Source organism: Seriola dumerili, unplaced genomic scaffold (assembly GCF_002260705.1).
Source record: "Seriola dumerili isolate Sdu_G_001 unplaced genomic scaffold, Sdu_1.0 BDQW01000066.1, whole genome shotgun sequence".
NCBI classification, from domain to species: domain Eukaryota; kingdom Metazoa; phylum Chordata; class Actinopteri; order Carangiformes; family Carangidae; genus Seriola; species Seriola dumerili.
Genome location: NW_019174321.1, coordinates 2,605,072 through 2,628,605, shown reverse-complemented (window position 1 = coordinate 2,628,605; position 23,534 = coordinate 2,605,072). Strand labels below are relative to the sequence as shown.

The window sequence follows — 23,534 nt, the reverse complement described above, 5'->3', positions numbered from 1 at the left end:
CAAATCTGTAAGAATATTAGAGTGTACCTCTTTTTCTCAATAGTCTAAGAGAATTAGAGTGACATTTGTTAATTTATTATAGTCAAACAAATCAAGTGAAATTAAATTTATAACAAAAACATTTCATACTGTAAAACATTTCCAAACTTCTTAGTCAAATGAGTCACAGACCATAGTATGTTTGACCATCCAGTTTCTTAAGTGACAGTGACTCGCAGTTGAGGACTGAAACTGTACTTGTATGTAAAGTTCCAATAAAGGAGAGCTTGATATTTCCTGGTAGGGTTGGAGGAAATATTCAGATCCTTTTCTTATGTAAAAGAAATCACAGGTTTTGTATTTCATTTGTTATGTAAATAGTTACTTAAGCAGTTTAATAGATGTATCGGAAAGTAAAAAGTACAATATTTCCCTCTGGATTGTAGTGAAGTATATGGATGTTATATCATAAAATGGAAATGCTTAGGTTGTTCACAGGTAGTTTGAATAAGTTATAATATAATCATAACACTTTAGTTGTATTTTTCCATTCCCGCAGCTCAGTCTCATATACATGCAGGTGTTACTCATTAATCACATGAGCTACTAACCGTTTCCACTTCTGCTCGATCATCTCACGTCAATCATAAAGTTGTCAAAAATACATGGACCCACCCCCTGCCCCACCTGTCATCTGGTTCTACGTGCTCTGGCCAATCACAGCTGAGTAGGCGGGACATTAGGGCAGCTGTTCATCATCCTGTCAATGAGAGAGCGAATCAAACTAGACAGAGTTAACCAGAATAACTCTGAAAAGGCTTTGAAATAAAATCAGTAAAACAAAACAAAGCATTCGATATCTTCATATTTTCTTTAGTCTGTTTTATTTATTGTATACAATATAATTGTTGTATATAATTTGGTCTTTTAATTTTTTGCCTTTTTTTTTTTAACCTACCTCATTTGTTTTTGTGTGACACGTGAAGTAGCTGTTGTAACACAGCAATCTACCTTTGGGATTAATAAAGTACTCTTTCTCTACCGCAATCTATCTTTGTATTTTTGTATATAGGTACTAATTCCTTTTTGTAAATAAAACAATGACTTTATTCTCATATAACATTTTTTCTAAGATTACAGCATGTTCCTCAAAACTGATTTTATTCTCAAATTATATTACTTTTTCTCGTACAATTACCACATCCTGCACTAATATGGCAAGTTTTAACACTACATAATGCACTGTGAACGTTTAACCAGTGCAGACATGATAACATTCAAGCTATATGAAGGAACTAACCACAGCCTTTTGTTAATATAAAGAGCCAGGATCCTCTGGAATGCCTTTTTAAATAATATTTTCCGAAATATTATTTTTTTTCTTGTTAAATTGCGAATTTACTTGCTTGAACTAATTTCATCTGTAACACCTTTTTTACCTTTACAGTTTTAATGTACGCCCACTCGGAAGTAGTATTTTGGTAAGTGGTTTTGTCATCCGGGGCCGGGCAGCAGCGGTAGTCGGTACTGTAGTGCGTCTGATCAACTGCCAGTAGTACCAGTTGGAGTACTTGTCTGCTGCCGTGCCGTCGTGTGCCACTGTCTGGTCGTTAACAGGAGCTTGGCTTGTTGTCGTTGACGTGATGGAGCTGGACAAAATGGATGAAAACGACTGGAAGTATCACGGAGAAGGAAACAAGAGCCTGGTGGTCTCACACGTACAGGTGAGTCAGCTAGGCTAACACGAAGCTAATCCAAATTCAGGAGGACACAAGCCGTCCGACTCACACTTTTCTAACTCTAAATAAGCTTCATCTTGGCGCTGCTGCCCATGGAAACTTTGTAGTAAATGTCTGGGGAATTTGACTGAAGACTGAAATGTCAACTGCCATAGTTTTATTTACCGCCGTTACCATTAGCCTGTGTCCGCTACCTTAGCCAGCTTTGCTAGCCAGCTGCTAAGAGTTCTGATTAGTCAATCTAATGAAAAATATCGTTACACGGAAGAAACAATGTTAAATCCCCACTCAAGTGATTAGAAATTGCATGTATGTTTATGCCCAGGCAGAGTCACACACTGACTGTGTAGATTTAAGTCATAAAATCTAAATTCCTGAGGAGCTAATGGGGAGCTAATTTAGCCGTTAGCAGGTTTCCCATCCAGGCGATAGAGACACTGTACCGGGCTGCTCGTCAAGTCTTCTCCGAGTTTACTTCCATGTAGGTTAATCTGTGCTGGTAGACGCTGGGTTGTCAGGGTGGTGCCACCGTGCCTCCCAAATCCCCCCTCTCTGTGTGACAGTCTGTGGGAAAGTCTCATTCACATGATCGTTCTGATCGTGTTGTTATTGAGCAATCGGTGACTTAAGAGGGCATGGCATCACATCAGCAGTGTTGTAACCAGCAAGGAATGGATTTAACGATGTATTAGTCACATTTTGTTTTCTAGGACTGGGCGATAATTGAGTTGTGTGTTTCAGAGCCGCAAAGATTAATCAATTAGTCCACTGAAAGAAAGTAAATCGTCCATTATTTCCATGATTGGTTAATCGTTACAGTAATTTTTCAAACAAAGATGCCAAATATTTTGTGGTTGCAGCCTCTGAGAGAAGCTGAAACCAGATGTGATGAGTTGCTGCTTTTCTATGTCATACATGACAGTAAATTGTACTTTTTAAAATTTTGGATTGTTAGTTGGACAAAATAACATATCTTAAACACAGGCTTGGAGAAAATGTTTGTAAAACCTCTGACTGCAGCATCCATTCAAAAAAATGTGGATTTTTATAGTGACCAGGTTACAGCTGCAGCTACACTTTGCCTGATCTCATGCAAAACCTGATTTTCTGAGCAATCTGGTTCATGTGCACACATATGTATGTGTACCTGCCTTCAACTGACTCAAACACCTTTTTCTTTCTTTTTTTTTTTTTACAATGTAATTTAGGAGTTCATGTAAATCCTAAAATCAGGTAGTTTAAAGTGTTTTGGGGAAGATGAATAGAGTGATGTTAAAATCACATAGACATCTGGATTTGTGTTGGTACTAGTGACTTGGCAACTGAATACCCTTGCTTTGACTACACATCCTGTCTTGCTCTATGAATCTGATCCTCTCCATCACTGGTCCCTTCCATTTCTTGTGGTTGTGCACTACTTTCACACCTGACAAATTTACTGCATCTCATTGATAACATGAATTATTACTTTTATACTGCCTGTAATAATAAGGTGATGTCTGCACTGTTTCAAGTGCTCTCATTATTTTTCTCCTAGTGAACTCATCTTAAAGTTATTGCTGATTGGTGTGTAATGTAATTTTAGGAAACCTTTCTTAAGAAATTGGATGTGCTTGGATGCAAAGGAAACAGTATTCACCTGTATGAAAAACCATGAAATATCAGGGTGCCACTGCCCGACATACTCCTGCTGTAGGGAAAAAAACTGACGCTCTTTGGAGGAAAACCTTGAGGAAAAATTCTTCCTCTTTGGTTGTCTTGGCAGTGCATTTCCCAGTGCACTGTGCTGATTACGATACAGCGCCACCACCTCAGCGTATGCTGCAATTGCAGTTACAAATGACAGAAATCCAGTGAGTGAAGCGTTGTTAGTAAGTAGTGTTTTTCATGAAGAAATTTGTCGAGAGCTGGAGGTGACACAAAATTCTGCCTCTTAATTTTCTGTGTAGGAAAAACCTTTTGGTTTCATGTGGGCACAGATACTTGCTGCTAAAATCTCCTGATATCTGTTCTGTCAACACATTCTCAGGTATATGGATTTCTGACAGAAGAACTCACCCTAGTGCTGACAGAAGAGTTCATTGTAGTGTATTGTAACCATTATATTGTGTTTGTAAGTTCTTTTGACAGGGACACTTGTCCCAACTCAGTAGACCAATGTTTTCAGTCATTTTTCCATGATTTGCCTTAGACTTTGCAGAATTGATTTACTGTTCCCAATGCACAGTGGGAAAACTGTATCAGCAATTTCAATTTAGCTGAAGACTCTGCTGGAGACTTGTGGACTAACCCTGCTCAGTTGTTCAGTTGTGAGTCCTGTGTTTTAATGAGGCTCCCCTGATCTTTTCTGTTTTCTCCTTCCAGATTTCCAGAGTTCTCCGTCTGCTCAAGTATCCAGCAGAGGACTCTGAAAACCCACCACAGGTAAATATGAGTTTCTCTGTGTGTTTGAAGCTGAAACAAATTACTGCTCAGTAAGAACATCTTGATGCTGAACATGTGACACAGGAACGTTTACACCTCAGCTGCTTTCTCACATGCACTGCAACCCTGAACTTTTCTAGACATTACCTAAAGGAGCTGTATGTCCAAATCAGTTGAATCCAACATTAAACAGACTTTACCCTGCCAGTGTAAAGTCCATATAATGTCCGATTGAGCCGATGTGTGAATACTCATTGTCTGTAGAATTCAGTCAGTGAGTGGGCCTGTGGATGACATGTCTGTCATTTCTCCTGCATGCTTCACCCAGCTGCCACACCTCGCCTTAAATAACTATATCCAGTAGGTGAGACCACGTGTCACTTGGACAATCTCTACTTTTGTGTTACATGTGTGAAAGGGCAACTCTAGACAATGTCCAGACCTGATTTTCCAGACATTGTATGGAGTTCATATGTGAAACGACTTTTGAGTTAATGTTGGCTCGTTGATTACGACAGACACTGTACAGATTAGGGCGGATTTTCACTCACACTTATTTTAGAATTGGGTCCAATTACAACCAAATTAGCTGTCCTTGGCTGTTTTTTGATGTTCAGTTTTAAAGCAGTTGCATGAACAACTCTCAAATAATCTGTTGGGGTCTTTTTTCAATTATTGTTTTAAAAAAAAAAAATTTTTTTTTCTTTATTTGATAATTGTTGTAGAGATACAGACAGGAAGTGTGGGGATAGAGAGGGGTATGACATGCAACACAGATCCCCCAGCTGGGAGGTTAACTGTGGATGTTGTGGTTATGTGGTATGTGCCTTAACCATCAGTGCTACAGAGGTGTCCCAGTCTGTCGACAGTCTGACAGGTTAAACATTTTGGTCTGCAGTTTGAGCAGTTCAACAATTGGATTTCCCTCATGGCTACTGTCAGAAGACCTGTTACAGCAAGAGCGAGCCGTTAAATGACAAATCTTTAAACTTAAATTCTCAGCTGCAGCAAGTCCCTGATCACTGATACCTCATACCTGGGACTTAAAGCTAAAATTGTGTAACAGGTTAAAAAGCCCATAGGCTGCAGAGCATAGACGACATACACAACACAACAAATGATAACTGTGTCTTTGTCAAATCATCAAACAACACCCGCACATATACTTATTTATGAAGTCTCCAGCTATTTATTAAATAAAATAACAACACTTTATCAAATCAAATCAAACATTTGACTTCAAACAGTGTCATGGTTTTACACAGTGTTCCCAGTATGCACACGCAGGCGGTGGTGTTAAACTGGTTTTTACAGTTAGTCAGTCAGATGTCAACAAGCGATTGCTGTTGATGACTGAGTGAAAACAAGAACTGTCAATCATCCTGACAATGATTGTCAGGCTGTTCGATCCATGACTGAGAGGAGAAAACCGATAGTTACATGAACTGTAGGTGAGGTTTAACTTCTGGTTCATACCTGTCAGCAGGGCTGCAGTACAGACATTAATTTAGTGTGATGGCTCAGTGCAATAGTACAAGGCTCCATTTACTAAGAGCTCAATTCATTGTCAGTGGAACAGCAGTTGATCTTACATCCTGGTCAGATTATAAGCTTGAAGGCACAGTCCCCGATCCCAATGTTAACCAGTGTGTTGCCCCACCCATCCCTCAAATTCAAATTTACTGGCTGCTCATCTGCTGTTATCACTCTGAATTTGATTGAGGACTTTTAATACCAGGACTAACAGACAACAGCCAAATCAGAGTTATTAAGGTTTTCTGATGTAGTTGTGGGTTTATTTTTATATGTTTTTTTGTAGACACAGAAGGAAAACGTGTCAATATTTAGAATTAATCTATAATCCACACTCGCCCATTTCACAAAGCAGTATTAATCCCCTAACTTTGGAGGAAATCCTGTCTTCTTTTTAAAAAGATTGACTTAATTGCCCACTGAAGCTTTAGTGTTGTCCCTCACTCACCTATATAGCTTTGGATAAAAGTGCCAAATGTGTAAATGTAAATCACCTCTTTATTAGGGTCCCTTTGCTAATGCAGTCTAATACAACAGTCCTGTAATAACTCCTACATTCATGAAGGGTATAATGTTCTTTTTATTAAAACTTTTTGTTAAAAACAGTTTGTGCTGCTGTTGAACTGTGTTGCATTATACTGACAGGCGTTCTTTTGCTTCATACGCAGTTTATATCAATCACGTCACCATCATGTTCATGTGGAAAACCTAGAGCAAACCAATATGAACGGGGTTTGATACTATTTTATCCAGTTCAAATCCAGTATTGAATCCACGTGATCTTATTGAATCTTGTGAGGTTTGCTTTTCAGCATTTGCAAGTAACTAAAGACTATAATAACTTAAAGATGTCAACACTACAGTTTTTAGCAGCAGCCTAATTAATGTTCACAACCTGTAATGTGATCTGAAGAGCTGCGTCCATCTGTGAGGCACTTTGTACTGTGGGTTTAAAAAAGTACTCTATAGATAAAGATTATCTCTATGGCCATTCCTTTCACTATTTTTCACGCTCATTTTGTCGAAAGATGACGTCTTTATCCTTAATCCTGTCTCCAAAGCTCTGAGTGTTGGACTGTTTGTCACTATGGAAACGCCTGTCATGAGCACAACAGTTGTTGTTATAGTGAAGACAGATACTGAGATGACTTTGTGGTGTTCTGTGTCTTTGTGAGTGGGTAAATAACTCCACTGCTCTGTCAACATATGATATCAAGTCTCAGAGCAGGTTGTAACCTGCGTTTTACCTATGTGTTTACCTGCCTGCCTGCGTCTCTGTGTGTTTGTCCACCAGACAGCAGAGCAGGCCTTCAGGCAGATCCAGAACATTGTTGACTTCAGCTCTAATGTGATGAGCAGCCTGCTGGGAGAGAAGTTCATCCACAGTGGGGTAAGGCACTGTTTGCTGTCATTCAGTATGTTTATGTTTTTTTTCATCTTTTATTGCTCTTTTTTTTTTACCTTACAAAACATTAAAAGGGCGCTCCAGTGATTCAGCATTGTATAACGTTGTCGGACTCGTGATGGACAGTTTTACACAAGGCTCAAAATCGTCTCTTTTTAAAACCGCACATTTAAAAACAACATTTGCTATAATATTGAGTGTTTCTAAAAATGAAACAATATCTACAGATGATGAAAAGCAAAAACCACGGACACATGACAAAATAAAATACACAAGTTTGGTGGAGTCATGAAAAATCAAATATTCAGATTCTGATACCACCCTCTGTAGTTTCTATTCCAGAAATGACTCCTTTCCATTTGAATGGCAGAAACCATTTCAGTTAACAAGCAGGAAAAGATCACAACCTCATGAGTCTTTTTGCTGCCACCACTGCAGACTTTATTCAGCTTTTGTTCAGTCACTGATCAACATTTTTGGTGGACTAATTTTACCCCCACTGTTGAAATCGAGGGGTTGTCTTTAAGCATAGTGTGATCCAGTTGGAATATATAATCTATTCAGAGCTGGGTGAAAAAAAACAGTTTTCTGGCGTCACAAATTCCTAGAAACAGTGAGTTATATTGTTGAAGCCTGCAGGGTTTTAGCACATGAACAACATTCTCCAAGTCACATGGTGCCTAATTTTAATTTTAATTCTAAGCTGCAAGTTGGATTTAACATTTTAATTTTTCCTTCAAATGTTAGAGCAGGTTCCTAACAGGTGGTCTGGTGTTTGTACATGTGGACTGCACTTAAGACACAGTAATTAAATAATTTTAAATCAGTATTTGGTGCTTAATGATGACTGTGATTGTTAGTATCTGTACAATAAGAAAGATAACATTATATCAGGGTTTCATTGAAGCTGTTGGCTCAATGATGGTGGACATGTTCTCTTCACAAACCAACTGACTTCATCTTCTCCACAGGAAGTTGTCAAACTGCCGCTAGAGTTTGTACGACAGCTGTCAATCAAAGTTCAGCATCAAAGACCAGGTAAGAATGATTTTATTTATTTCTGTGGGTAGTATTTAATATTGAAATCTGAGAAATGATTAGTTTGACATTTTGGGAAATATGCATATTAGCTTTCCAGCCAAGAATCAGAGAAATGGATGGATGCCGCTCAACGTCTGTACGGTTAATATGAAGCTACAGCCAGCAGTTGGCTCAGCTTAGCTCAACAACAACAACGTCCCAAAGTGCTTCACACAAGTAAAATTATTAAAGATGACGTCATAAAAGTAGTAAAAAAAGAAAACAAACAATACAATATTGAACACAGAAAGACATTAAAAACACAAAATCACAAACACAAGGTGAGACAAAGGTCTGTTTGAACAAGTGAGTCTTCAGCCTTTTAAAGGCGTCAACAGAATGTTTGTCTAAAGGAAGAACCTTCAAACAATAGTCCAAAAAGACTCACCCAAAGATATTCAGGAAATGCAGCAAATTATCACATTCTTTCTCTCTGTGTTTGTGCGTGCGTGCGTGCGTGCGTGTGTGTGTGTGTGCGTGCGTGTCTGTCTGTGTGTCAGCATGGCGGTGTGATAAGGTGATGGACATCTACAGCGGCTGTGCTCTCTGTCTGCCCAACCTGACATGTCCAGCCCTTCACCAGCCAACACACACTCCTCCACTCTGCATCGAGATCAAGGTACACACACATACAAAGATTGTTTTTAAATGTAATAGTAGCACTGGCATTATTTCAAGGAATAATTATTCCTAGAACTGCACAAACAAAGTTAATTTATTAACATTATATCCAACATTAGTTTTAAAACTGATTTTCATTCCAGTTTCAGCTCAGTAATAAAACTCCATATCTTGCAAATTATGTTCTTCCTCCTGATAAGCAGCAACAGTTCCAGAAATGTTTGCCTGTGAATGTCATCACTGTCTCCCAGAAATACTGAGCTATAATGAGGAGTCACATGAGTGTGACTGTGTGTGTCTGTGTGTTACTCAGCTGCTGTTTTCTCTGTGGTGTGATTTCAGCCTAAATGTGGCTTCCTGCCGTCCTCCAAACATGTCAGCAAAGACATCAAGACCAAAGTGTGTCGTTTCTGCATGCACCAACACTACAAGGTAACTACAACCAACCACTGTAAAGGTTTGTGTGCTCTCTGCAAGCTGATGTTTGTACAAAGATTATTCCTGAAGAAGCTCCGCTCTGGAACATCACTGTACAACTACGTGTGGACCGAATGTTTTTGTAATTCCAACAAATCCAAGTGAGACGTCTTCCTTCTAGCTGATCGCCTCCTGTCAAAAACTTGAATAACCGAAGGACTACAGTACAGCCACATTAGGCTATAGCTGCAATACAGAACAATACTACTGTACAGCTACAGAACTACAAACTTTCTTCCGTCTCTCTTTGACATTTTGTCTTTCATTTGTTTGTATTCTCCCTCTCTCCCTCTCTCTCTAGGTGGCCAATGGAAAATGGAAGTCACGCAGTCTGTACTGTCCTTTAGACCTGTTCTCAGGGTGAGATTACTGCAACTGACGGTGACATTTAAAATGTTCTTTGACATGTTTCTAATATTTGTTAGTTATGGTCCAGTGCAGCTGGTGATGTAAACCTGCACATCTTGTAGTTGTTTGAGACAATATGGGAGTGAAACACCTTTAAGTATAATCCAGTCCAATATATATATAACACTGCAGACTCAACATTTTCTTCACTGTTACTCCACAGTGCAGATTCAGCTACTGATAATAAAGCTGCTGTACTGTTCTGCTGCTGAACATTATCTTCCCTGGTTTCTCTTGTGTTGCTCAGGAACAGACAGAGAATGCACTTTGCCATCAGACACCTGATAGAAGAACCTCAGAACAACTTCAAAATCTTCAAGGTGAGACACAACCACAGCCACACCTGTCCGTCTCAATCCTTCACTGTATAATGTGAAAGCTTTGTGCGTTGTGTGCTTGTGTCACAACATCCAGCCCCTTTAGCAACACAGTCGATCAATACAACTACAGGTTATACAAAGATTGGTTCACAATTTGTGCCTATATGACCACTATAACACAAACTTTGCTTGTGGCTTTAGTCTTTCAGCCACAGTTTGTATATAAAATATGCTTCTGTTTATAGTTGTATGTTTGGGAAATGCACTAAAATCCAAGAAAACGCCTGAAATCTGTGACGAGCTGACGTAGAAAAAAACCATTTGAAACCTTGTGTTCATAGCAGTCTGACACCTTTAGCTTTTGTCTGACAGGGGATTTACTTTTACATACGTTTACATCATCATATGAAACTTTGGCCACGTTTGATATGGACAGCCAACATTGTAACATTATATAAATGACAGAAAATAAAGAAAAGCATAATTAAAGTGTATTTAGTACTACCTCCGTCTCAGCTTGTCTTACCAAGTCTTACTCAGATGGCTGTCTGAGTTTCATAATTGCTTCAGATGAACTTAAAAACATATTTTCGCACAGATTATGGACTGTGAACTTTGTCCCCCATCTTTTACATTGAAAGCACATTAGGTAAGAAGCTCTAAGTAGTCAGTACGGACAGGAGGAATGATTACAGCAAGCAATACCTGTTTCAGGTGAAAGGCTCCTGGTAAAAGGTTTTGCCCAGGGCACCAAAACAGCTGAGTCCTCCCCTGCCTAGGTTTTTTTAACATGGATGTAAACTCCAACTTGACTGGTTGGTGGGATCATACAACCTTGAGGCGGTAGTCCTAGTTACTCAGAGTTGGTATTTGAAATGTGTGACTTTTCTCTGAACGATTGATGCTTCCGTCAAATCAAAAACAAATGAACACATGGAGCATCTCGGAGTGGAGAGATTAACAGAATGATATGAGCAGGAAGCATGAACTCAAGGCGCACCACTCTGCAGTGTTACAGTGTGCTGATGTAATTTTTATGACACGTTGAATAGGTATGAAGAGTATTTCTATTACTGCCTGGACTCAAAACACAGCTACAGATGGAGACTTTGACATAACAGTAAACCAGATTTCTCTGCACTTCATCTCTTTTTAGTTCTGGTTCAGCCTTTTCACTGTGAACCATATAATTCTGTTTTTCTGTGAGAGATTTTCTGAGAAATTCATCCTCAAATGTGTCAAAGCTATAGAAATTCAGAACCAAGTGTTTTGAAAATAAATAAATTCAACAGCATTAGACAATTATGATTATTTCACTTATCAGTCTGTGACCTGTCTGTGTGTTTTTAGGGTGGTCAGTGTATTTACAGCAGTAAAGAAGGCAGTGACGACTCGTTGGACCTGAACTCTCTGCTTCATCATCTCAGACCGTACTTCATGTACGGAAACAACAGAATCAACAGTCACATGACTGGCAAAGCTGTCCTGAACGACTTCATCCAGGTAAATCCACACAAACATCAACGGATATATACACAAGTGTCCTGATGAAAAATAAATATGTATTTGTGTGATGGTGTTGTAGAGCTGGCTAATAAACTAAGAACGTACCGATACCAACAGCAGGATTCACCAACGGATCAAATTCTGCTCATGTTGCAATTACAGGGCAGAGAGCATATTAACCTGGTTTTTTCTCTCTCTCTGTATCTCTCTCTCTCTCTCTCTCTCTCTCTCTCTCTGTAGGTCCTGGTGAACGCCCTGCTGAGTGGTGGTGGAGGAGGAGATGGAGGTCTGGTGACGGACAGACGAGGAGAAGGGCGGAGCTTCTGTGAAGCCAGTCTTTTCAACAAGGAGAGGATTCGCCACGGTCAGAACCTGCCTGTCTACCAATCTGTTTTCTTTCTGTGTCCAGCCAGGTCTTTTAATAGAGCTTTAAGCTCTGCTCAGCTGCAGCTGAAAGGATCTTAAAACTCTCTGACATCTTCAATTTACTAGTCAAGTCAGTTTTATTTATATAGCCCAATATCACAAATTGGCCTTAGTCTGTACATCCTATGACACACTCTGTCCTTAAGCCCTCGAATCCGTCAACGAAAAACTTGTAACTACGTTCATTTATTGTCCTTATTAAAGCTGCAGCGATTAATCCATTAGTTAATTGACAGAAAATTAATTGGCAACTATTTTGAAACTCAGTTGTTTCTCGTCATTTAAAAAAAAAAAAAAGAAAAAAGAAAAATCTCCAAATTCTGTGATTATTTGTTGTCAGCTGCGGCTTCAGGCATTCAGTTTTCCAGTTTCCTTGAGGGAATTTCTTCAAATTTTGGTAGAAACACTAACTCGGACTCAAGGATGATCTGATTAGGTTTTGATGGTCAAAGGTCAAAGGTCACTTTGACTTTCATATGCCAGTTATGACACAATTTAACACAAATGTCTAATAGGATAAAACTATGAATTGATGACATTTTATAGCCAAATGGTCAAAGGTAAACTTCACTGCGACATCATAATGCTCTGTAAAAACACTTGAGGCTGGTATTGAATCTTGTAGCTCAGGAAGTGGCAGTTGTGACCATATTTCCGGAAACTTGACTAGTTTGTCGACCATGACGACCATAAGGCAAGTAATTCTAGTTTTTCTGGTGTGAATTCTGAGTGTCTCTAGATCAGTCGAACAGATCTATCTGCAGCCTGTTTGTCTCTTTCCTCTCTGACAAAGGGTTTTCTTGTGCAGCAGCCTCCTTCAGAAAAGCTTGTGGTTTGAAAGAAGCACATGACTCTTTTCAGCACAAACATTTTGCTCACGACATAAGAATCTGATTATGTAAACATATGAAACTGAAAACCTGACCAAAAACATTTGTGCTTGTTTTTGAGACATTAAATACTCGTCTTGATTTTAAACAGTTCATTGTCCAGAATTCTGACCTGAAGCTGTTTGACAAGACCAGAAATGATGACCTCCCTCCTCTGAACACCTGTCTGTCTGTCTGTCTGTCCGTGTGTGTGTGTGTGTGTGCAGGCTCTCAGGGTTTACCCAGCGACACTGTTTTGTTCAGGATTCTTCAGACTCAGATGTTGGACACGTTGGACATTGAGGGACTTCATCCTTTGTACCGTCGAGTGGAGCAACACCTGCAGGACTTCCCCAAGGAGAGGTAGCACTCAGTTAACGCGCACCAGAAGAAAACTGTGTAGATTGATCTCGGTGATCATCTGGTCTCTGACCTCGCTTCCTGTCTGTGTCTGTGCCAGAACCCATCATCAGATAGACGGGCCGTACAACGAGGCCTTCATGGAGAAGCTGCAGAAATGTCCGACTGATGATGACGGCTCTGTGGAGTACGCCGTCGCCAAGGTTAGGCTGATTTAACATTTTCCCAATTATCCCAGTCGCACTGAGTCACACAGAGAGCCGGAAACTGTGTCTGGTCCAAGTTTCCTGCTGTTACATTTCTCCCACAGTGTCAGCTGACTGTCTGTTGGAACATTTTAACTCTGCTCAAATCATCAGTACAAACACTGACTGGTTTTCCATCCACCTGTTTTTATTTGCGCATTAAAAAAAAGTGGAAAGTTTTCTGGCTCGGCTGAGTTAGAATAGTTGATGTCTTGATAAATGAACAATGCAACACATTACAAAAGACATATTTTCCAAATAAATCATGATGCACATGAAGTGTTTGACTGAAGAGACGAGAACTGGCAGTAGGTGAAGTCAGATCTGTGTGGAGTGATGAGAGACTGTAACGTTCCTCACATTAATACATCAAACAGACAAATGGCATATTGCCATCATGCTTTCTACATTGTTTTTCACCGTTTGAGCTTTTGCTGGCGCTCCTTTTAATTTAGTCAACTTGTTGCGCCTTGAACACAAGCATGAAAATAAGGTACCCAAAATAAAAAGGTTACTGTTCTTCAATCCTTTTGATTACAGTCACAACACTGGTTTCCTTTGAGAGGAAACTCTTAAAGTCAGGATGAGTATAAGAGATACTGACAAACATGGTAGAAATGTTTTTTGCCTCACCTATTTTTATATTTTTTTTTGGCACAGAAAAGGGAATACAAGGCCTGTAGTAGTGCCTGTTGTTAATAAATAACTTTGGAGCCACAAGTCTGAACCCGCTCTGTCATCGGCTGATCCTAAAATAAAACTTTAATATTTCAAACAAAGTGTTATTTGCCCAGTACAGATGAAGACACACCTACAGCAGCACTACCAAGGCCAAAATGTCCGACACATGGGACGGGGTATTTTAAAGGGTTAATGTACCCAACTGGAAAATTAGCACCACCATCTGTTTATCTCCACAAACCAACTCCTAATGTAAGCAATAATGGCGGTGGATAGAAAATCACATTAGCATTTTGTTGTGCTGGAAACCCAGTTACTGAGCTGAGGAAAAAAAAAAATCTGCGTCACTGAAAATGAAACAAAGACTGTGTCCATAACAACTTTCTAAGAGAAGTAGAAGTATGTGGCCCAGAGAGGACAGCTGTAGCAAACATCCTGTCAGTTTTGGGCTCTGGTTCAGTTCGGTAGCTGTGGTGCAGCGACAACGAGTCCTGAATATTCTTGTAGTCTGATGTCGCAGCTCTGGTTGGAGTCTTCTCCCTAGTCGTGGCTGCAGAGGCTCATGGGAACTGAGAAACTGGTGGTCACAACAAAACACTATTGAGGTCATACAGGGAAGTCACCATCTAGTGTTTATTCATTTGTGAATCATTTATTAAATTAAACTCCTGCATGTTTTCACTTCAGGTTCATCAGTATCGTGTCGCCATGACAGCCAAGGACTGCTCCATCATGGTGGCCCTGGTGCCCAGCACTGAGGAAGAGGAGGATGATGAAGGGTAAGAGTTTATTCTTGATGTTGGTCACTCAGAAGGAAGAGTCTCATTAACTGCCACAAACTTAACATTGGATGAATTGGTGAGACTCTTCTTCACCCTCCTCCTCCTCCAGTCTCTCCAGTCAGAGGCGGCTCAGAGACTTCCTCTCCTCCAGACCTCCTGCTTTCTCCTACTCGGTCTCCATCCTGGATCTGGACCCGAAGCCGTTCGACAGCATCCCCCGCCAGCTGCGCCTGGACCAGAGGATCGTCTCCTGCTACTTGCGGACTGGTGGTGCCTTGCCAAAGGGGTCTCTGCCGCCGCTCCCGGGCATCTTCACAGCTGCAGAGAGAGAGGACTGCACACTGCTCTTCCACCCTGTGTGAAAGCCCAAGTAGAGCCGGGTGACCCTGAGGACGAGGACTAACTGACGCCATGCTGATGCCTCAAACAGAGAGGAGAGACGCCATGTTGATCCCAGAGGTCTAGAATCACTTCAAGAACAGAGCTGTTTATTCACTGCAGCACTTTCTCCTCCTCACTCAGCTCATGTTGACAGGTATTGCCCTCTGGTTCCTGCTACAGCTGCTGCTCAGCAAAAATAAAATCTCCAGGAAGTCGCCACTAAATCACCAGACGTTTAAACGACTTCCAGGTCATTTTTGTTACCCCTAGAGCTTTTGTGACGTCGCGGCGGCCCGACTTCTCGCTCCTGTCCGGAGGTGAATCCTACTATCACCTACCTGTTCTGTCACGACGCATATTCATTAGAGAGCTTAACTTGCAGGGAGCTTTGTTCTTTCCTTTGGTGACAAACAAGGGGATTAAAGGATCAGTTCCCCCTATGTATGTTGCAACAGGTTTGCTGTAATAATCTCACCTGGTCATTCTTGCCATTAAGAGATCCCTTCCTAATGCACTTTCAATGAGGGTGGGGGACAAACTCCACAGTCCTCCTTCTCGAGGCTTCAGCCGTCTGAGTTTACACAAATTAGGTTGGTAACTTTTTAAAGAAAATTCAGCTTTTCACACAGTAAAACAAAAATATTAACTTCCATTTCTAACATGTTTGTGCTTCAGTATCTCTTATACTCAGTGTGACTTTTTGGTTATAAAATTTAAAAAGCGTTTCCTTTACAAGGAGACGGGTGCTATAACTAGAGTCAAAGGGGTTGAAGGACATTAGTGTTTTATTTTGGGTAAATTATTTCCTGTAACCTTCCAGAGTTACAGTTCTTGGGTATAAATTTTCTTCAGTGAAGGGACAGTAACACAAAGTGGGAATTTCGAGTGAAACTTGGGAAAATATCTTTTTGATCCGTCTGGACTCAGACAGCTGAAGCCTGATATAAACTTGGAGTGTATTTTAACACAGAATGAGGACTGTGGATTTAGTCTCACATCATGACCATGTCTCTTAATGGACAGTATGATCAGGACGGATGATTCCAGCACAAAAAACAGTATCTACGGACACCTGAGTATTGTTATAAGACAGACTTGTTTCTTTCCTTTAACCTCCTGATGAGGACTGATGCGGTAGTCGTGGCAACAGTCTCTGACTCTTCTTGTTCTCGTTGGCAACGCTTCTGACAAAGAGAAAAAATAGAAGTGATGGACAGAAAAGGTTGTTGGGCTGTGATGTACGTATGATGTCATTTCCTGAATGTACTGGGGGTGGGGGTGGGGGTGGGGGTAGGGGTAGGTTGTCTATCCAGGTTGTCCACTGAAGCATCACTATGGTAACAGAAACACTGGTTATCAAGCCACCATAGTGGATCTGATCACCAGACTGTCTCAGCAGCTGGATGGAGAAGTTGAGATGGTTCTTGTACCCATAATTCTTTGCTTTCATTCGATGTCTGCGGCCAGAGGTTTTAAAGCAGGGGTTTTCAGTCCGACTCATTACACTGACCAACTCACAACTATTTAATTAACGAGACTAAGGCTGTAACGAGTAGTTGGTTGGCAGGAAATTAAGCGGCAACAATTTTGATGATGATCTACTAATTGTTTCAGTCATTTTTCTAGTAAGAATTTGTTGCTTTCAGCTTCTCAAATGTGAGAATTTTCAGCTTTTCCTCGTCACACGTGGCAGTTAATTGAATGTCTTTAGGTTCCTAACAGAAAACTGAAGACACCAATGGGGGCTTAGAAAAATTGTGTGTTGAAGGTCAATGGAGGAAAGTTTAGTGTCATTAAAGGGTCAGTTTAACCAAATACAAGTTTCTCTCTTTGACCTAGTGAAATCTCTCGTCAGATAGTTTTGGTTTCATTTAATGGAGATTGTTATATTAGCATTTAATTTTCAGCAGCAACATCTCTTTTCAGAGACAGTGTCTCTGTTAGCCTGGATGATCCACAACACAGTGGAAACAGCGTTGATTGGAACCATCTCTCTTGGGTAGGAAATAGTTTCCATGAACCAAATTCTGAAAAGAGAAGTTGCTGTTGAACTTTAAAAAAAAAAAAGCATTAGTTTTAATTAGATGTATATATTTTATTAACTAGAGTAAACTGACCCTTTAAGCTGGGACCTCTGACTGAGCAGCTCTCGTAGATTTCCTCAAGCTAAACAATTTGTGTCCCGCTGCCTTTTTCTGACAGAAATCCCACGTTTGTGTTGAAGAAATGATTTTAACTCTTTTTGTTGTCGGAACTAGATTCAATCTTTTCTGTTGGAGGTTGAAACGGTCGCATTTCAGTAGTTGTCTAAAATTCCCTCTTTCACTAACCTGGTGATTTGCAGCTTTGTAAAGGTACGGTTACATTACGCTTGGACCTAGAGAATATTTGCCCCATTCAGTTGAAGCCTAAAACCACAATTTGAAGTGCGAGTTTGCTGTGGACTCACGGGTCAGAGTTCAACCTCCGATCTATGAATTCACAGACAATAGAAACACTGATGCACAATGGAAAAGTCGTTATGGTAACGACCACCAGACTACAAAGTGCAACATCACCTTCCTTTAGAGTCTGATTACTCTGTATCTTATCATCATCTACACAGTGACAGTACGTCCCCTTTCTGACTTCAGGGTGATTTGACTGAACGGACTAATGTAACTGTTAAAGTGAAGCAGGAGTTAATTATAACAGGGGTCAAAAGAAATGACTAACGGAACAGGGACACACAGCATGCCCAGTCTGTTGTAGACCTGTGTGACTCACCATAGCAAGGGCTTCTGGGTAACAGAGCGTAGTCCTCTTCAGACAGGCTGAGCTTCTTGCTGCTGCTCCGCTGGTTTTCGTGCCATAAGAGGCTTGTTGTGTGTTTGTTGTGTTTGTCTTGGTGCCTAAATGTTCTGGTAGGACTGGATGATGGGGTGGTGTGTGTGCATGTGTGTGTGCATGTGTGTGTGTGTGTGTGTGTGTGTGTGTGCGTGTAGAAAACTCACTTTGTTACAGGTTGCATTCACAGCTGAGATCTGAGACAAAATCTGAGCTGCTGTGGACGCAGCCGTGAACGCTCAGTACCTCGAACGCCTAATGATCCGAACCGAAGCTCTACATACTCAGGGGCGCTGCGAGGTTTCTGAGGACCGTGACGTCAGCTGGAGTTCAGACTTGTCCCCAGTTTGGTGACTACAGCTGTTGGTCTCCATCAGCAGAATTATGACTGGAGTCTTTTCAGGTCCAGATTAAGTCTTTTGTCATCAAGGACAAACTTTGTGACCTCATCGTCCTCTTACACCAGCAGCGTCACTGAAGCTTCAGATAAACTGGTAACACTTGACTTCAGTTCCACTGTTTACAGTGTTCACTCTCCAGCCTCCACAACCTCATCAGCCAATCAAACGTCTGAAAACAAATCACACTACAAGACTAAAAACCTCAGACGACAGAAAATCCTGAACACTCCACTTTGCTCCCAGCGTCGGGCGTGTTTTCTGGAAACTTGTCAGCTGATGATGAACAACTGCAGCAGGTCAACATCACTGTGACATCAGCAGGGTGACATGGTCAGTGGTTCTGTTAAATCTAAACACTAAAGGTTTAAATCCAGAGATCAATCGGAAGACCAACACCATCAAACACAGTTTGACCTTTAACCAATCCCTTTCTAACTGACGTCTAGCTGCCTGTTTGTGTGGGGGATGGGCGAGTGAAAGGCTGGAGAGTGAACAGCAGTGAACTGAACCAACCACTGATCGTTCTAACTGTTGAAATGAAGACGCGACAGGCAGCATGGCGAGGCAGAAGAGGCTCATGGGAGTTAGAGGGAGGAGGGTCTCCAGTTGTAGCGTTGTCTCTGAGTGAGACAGCCGAGGTTTGGACACAAGTCAACATGACGTGTCTCAGCTGTAAAATTAGATCCTGATTTAGTTTTTTTTTTTTTTAAATCTCAGTGTGATCTGCATGTTGTCTCACATATTCTCATGACATTCAGATCACAGAGTTGAAGCTGCGTTCATGTCATGGGGGATGTATAGATGGTAGAAATGGACAAATTGCTTCTTTTTTTTTTTTACTTTCTGAGAGGGTTCACTGTGCATTAACAATTTAACACTAAAACCATTCAAGCAGCGTTTATTTATCTTTAACAGCAGGACTTTGGCCTCTGTTAGATTTTTTTTTTGGTATTATTTTGTTGCGTGTCAGAGTTAGTAGGTTGGTAAACTGTATTTACAATCAAAAATAGGTGCTAGGTAATGATGTTCATTATCAATCTCACTTTCATTCTATACGACAACGTTTCAACCACAAACTTTCTTTCCTCAGGTTGAAACATTTTCACGTCTGTGTGGTTCAAAATAAAAATGACACACAAGACAGTACGGCTGCAACTAACAATTATTTTCATTATTGATTAAGCCTTTTGTCTATATAGTCTCACAAAAGTAGGTGATTGCTTGTTGTATTTGATCAACAGAACAAAAATGTAAAAAAGATAATCAGTTTTCTTTATGTGCGACAAAGATCCAGATGTGTGAGAAGCTTTTTAAGGATTTTTGCTAGCAAAATGTTGAATTGATTATCAAAATAGTTAATTTTCTGTTGATCGACTAATTGATTAATTGTTGCAGCTCTTCAAGATAGCACTGTCTAGGGAGGGATGTTTTTTTAATACAGTAACTCCCACATGACATGAACGTGTTTGACGCATCTGTTTTTCTTAGAGATGAATCATTGACAATCTGAAAAACCCAGAAGGTTGTTAAGCAACATGTCACTAACAGTTCTGAAAGTATTAACAACAATCTGGATGAAAAATATTCTGTCGACAGCCGGATAAAAGATTTTTGACCTGTTTCATGATCCAGACAAACATGAAAATATAAATTTTGACTAAATAAACATCCTTTTTTCTAATTTTGTTTAGCTTGATATCTCAGTCTGGATCTTGGAAACTGAATTTGACAAAATCTCAACTCAACGCCCACTTTCTGAGAGCAAAGCCTGTAACTGGATCTTTGGTTGAGATTCTTTTATCAGCTCTTCTTCCCTAGGTCAAGGATTTCCATGACAAGAGAGTAAACAAAGTCTGATTATGACTGTGTATCATTATTGTGTGTAAAGCACCAGAACAACAGAGTAAGTGAACCTTGAGTTGAGTTTCTAATTTTGGTTCACATTGCATTCACTAGGATATGGGTAATTTCTAGGAAAGAAAGAACTTTGTCCAGACCTCTGTCCTCACAGAAAGATGAAGGTGCGACAGGTGAGCTGGAGTCTGATTGGCCGGTTTGCCTCCGCCTGCTGCCTGAGCGTTGACCTGCAGAAACATCACAGCACTGTGATACCATGGACTCCTAATAACTGCGTGTGTGTAAATAGCTGAGAGAAGAAACTATTTGAAAATACAAAGGCGACACTGCTGTCTAGCATTTTGTATTTAAATTATTTATTTTTGTAGATTTTGACCAATGAGCTCTGCTGTAACAGCCGTCACAGCCGTGCTCTTTCTATTGAATAAAGATTTCTAAGAGACTAAACCATTGCTCTGTGTTTACTCGTCTGTGTGTTTACTTTATTTGCACGTCTAAAGTAAAAAATTATGCAAATATTCAGAAGATATCAAAAACAAAGCCCTTATGTGCTGCTAATCCATTAACTTCGTATAACTCGTAAACGTTAGTTATGCTTCCTTTGAGAGGCTGACCGCCCTGATCACAGACTCGATGGCAGCTTCAGGTCCCAGAATCCTCAGCAGGCTGTGAAAGGCCTCAGCAGCACCACCTACAGCCTGAGAGGGGAACAACTGCAGTGCTGCAGAGAGACAGAGGAACAAAGTGCAGATCATCACTTCACCTGCATCATTATTCTGCTAGACAGTCAAACTCTCTGTAGGCTGTTGATACAGTTCAACCTCTGATGTTTTTACATTAAATGTATATTTTGGTAACATTACTGTCACAGAACTAAGAATTAATGAACTCATTTGTGACTAATTAGAGGGAAAATAGAGGTGGTGGTCAGCTTGTACATTTAACACTGAAATAATTACTCAATAATTTTATTAGTCCATCCACAGAAAGTAAACTATTTTGATGATAGATTGGCTTCTGGACTAATGATTAAATAAACACGCTGAATTGATCACCTTGGGCTGTAAGTATAGGTCTCATTTTTCACTTATTTTCAAATAGAGAAAATAATCATAAATTGCAGGTAAACTTAACAAGCAAACAATAAAAAACATTGAAATTCTGGTATAGTGAGTCAAAAGAATGCTATACTATAGTTAGGCATAAAATGTCAAAAAAGTCAGTATAGTAAGGCATAAAATGTAAAAAAAAAAAAAAAAAGAAAAAAAATTATTGTATAGTAAGGCATAGAATGTAAAAAAAACCCAAAAAATTATTGTATAGTAAGACATAAAATGTCAAAAAAAAAAAAAAGTCATAGTATAGTAAGGCATAAAATGTAAAAAAAAGAAAAAATTATTGTATAGTAAGGCATAACATGTCAAAAAAAGTCATAGTATAGTAAGGCATAAAATGTCATAGTATGGAATGTCAATGTCAAAAAAAAAAAAAGAAAAAAAAGTCATAGTATAGTAAGGCATAAAATGTCAAAAAAAAAAAAAGTCATAGTAAAGTAAGGCATAAAATGTCAAAAAAAGAAAAAAGAAAAAAAAAGTCATGGTATGGTAAGGCATAAAATGTCAAAAAAAAAAAAAGTCATAGTATAGTAAGGCATAAAAAGTAAAAAAAAAGTCATAGTATAGTAAGGCATAAAATTTCAAAAAAAGTCATAGTAAGGCATAAAATGTCATAGTATAGTAAGGCATAAAATGTCAAAAAAAAAAACAAAAAAACATTATAGTATAGTAAGGCATAAAATGTCAAAAAAAAAGTCATAGTATAGTAAGACACAAAATGTCATAATATAGTAAGGCATAAAATGTCAAAAAAGTCATAGTATAGTAAGGCGTAAAATGTCCAAAGAAAAAAAAAAGTCATAGTAAGGTATACGATGTCAAAAAAGTCATACTAAGGCATAAAATGTCCAAAAAACATAGTACAGTAAGGCAAAAAGTATCATAAAAAAGTCATAGTATAGTAAGGCATAAAATGTCAAAAAAAAAAAGTCATAGTATAGGAAGGCATAAAATGTCAAAAAAAAAAAGTCATAGTATAGGAAGGCATAAAATGTCAAAAAAAAAAAGTCATAGTATAGGAAGGCATAAAATGTCAAAAAAAAAAAGTCATAGTATAGGAAGGCATAAAATGTCAAAAAAAAAAAGTCATAGTATAGGAAGGCATAAAATGTCAAAAAAAAAAAGTCATAGTATAGGAAGGCATAAAATGTCAAAAAAAAAAAGTCATAGTATAGGAAGGCATAAAATGTCAAAAAAAAAAAGTCATAGTATAGGAAGGCATAAAATGTCAAAAAAAAAAAGTCATAGTATAGGAAGGCATAAAATGTCAAAAAAAAAAAGTCATAGTATAGGAAGGCATAAAATGTCAAAAAAAAAAAGTCATAGTATAGGAAGGCATAAAATGTCAAAAAAAAAAAGTCATAGTATAGGAAGGCATAAAATGTCAAAAAAAACAAACAAAAACAAATTATAGTATAGTAAGGCATAAAATGTCAAAAAAAAAGAAAAGAAAAAAAAAGTCATGGTATGGTAAGGCATAGTATAGTAAGGCATAAAATGTCAAAAAAAACAAACAAAAACAAATTATAGTATAGTAAGGCATAAAATGTCAAAAAAAAAAAAAGTCATAGTAAAGTAAGGCATAAAATGTCAAAAATAGAAAAAAGAAAAAAAAGTCATGGTATGGTAAGGCATAAAATGTCAAAAAAAGTCATAGTATAGTAAGGCATAAAATGTCAAAAAAAAAAAAGAAAAAAAAAGTCATAGTATAGTAAGGCATAAAATTTCCAAAAAAAAAAAAAAAGTCATAGTATAGCAAGGCATAAAATGTCAAAAAAAAGAGAAAAAAGTCATAGTATAGTAAGGCATAAAAAGTCATAGTATAGTAAGGCATAAAATGTCAAAAAAAAAAAAAGTCATAGTAAAGTAAGGCATAAAATGTCAAAAAAAGTCATAGTAAGGCATAAAATGTCCCAAAAAAAAAAAAAAGTCATAGTATAGCAAGGCATAAAATGTCAAAAAAAAGAGAAAAAAGTCATAGTATAGTAAGGCATAAAAAGTCATAGTATAGTAAGGCATAAAATGTCAAAAAAAAAAAAAGTCATAGTAAAGTAAGGCATAAAATGTCAAAAAAAGTCATAGTAAGGCATAAAATGTCA

General features: G+C 38.9%; 2 protein-coding genes across 3 annotated transcripts in view; one reads left to right on the top strand and one right to left on the bottom strand.

Annotated features, from left to right (window-relative positions):
* The first annotated feature begins 1,529 nt into the window (after window positions 1-1,529).
* ippk (inositol-pentakisphosphate 2-kinase) lies at window positions 1,530-16,374 on the top strand. Its single transcript, XM_022742146.1, has 14 exons — window positions 1,530-1,703; window positions 4,083-4,142; window positions 6,970-7,065; window positions 8,052-8,118; window positions 8,661-8,779; window positions 9,124-9,213; window positions 9,560-9,618; window positions 9,914-9,986; window positions 11,337-11,489; window positions 11,733-11,856; window positions 13,015-13,150; window positions 13,248-13,350; window positions 14,761-14,852; window positions 14,965-16,374. The coding sequence occupies exons 1-14, from the start codon at window positions 1,623-1,625 to the stop codon at window positions 15,215-15,217; spliced, it is 1,506 nt and encodes a 501-aa protein (XP_022597867.1). The 5' UTR covers window positions 1,530-1,622; the 3' UTR covers window positions 15,218-16,374.
* A 164-nt stretch (window positions 16,375-16,538) lies between these two features.
* cenpp (centromere protein P) overlaps window positions 16,539-23,534 on the bottom strand; it is a 100,241-nt gene continuing 93,245 nt past the window's right edge. For both annotated transcript variants that reach the window (XM_022742120.1, XM_022742121.1), the window contains one exon: window positions 16,539-21,041. In XM_022742120.1, coding sequence (XP_022597841.1) covers window positions 20,911-21,041 — 131 coding nt within the window. In that variant the 3' untranslated portion in view covers window positions 16,539-20,910. The remainder of the gene's footprint in view (window positions 21,042-23,534) is intronic.

Bases quoted from the DNA above. Each gene is read 5' to 3' on its own strand.
- ippk (XM_022742146.1), top strand. From the start codon at position 1,623: ATGGAGCTGGACAAAATGGATGAAAACGACTGGAAGTATCACGGAGAA. The intron at 4,143-6,969 runs GTAAATATGAGT...TTTGTCCACCAG, and splicing joins ACTCTGAAAACCCACCACAG to ACAGCAGAGCAGGCCTTCAG. The intron at 8,119-8,660 runs GTAAGAATGATT...TCTGTGTGTCAG, and splicing joins AGTTCAGCATCAAAGACCAG to CATGGCGGTGTGATAAGGTG.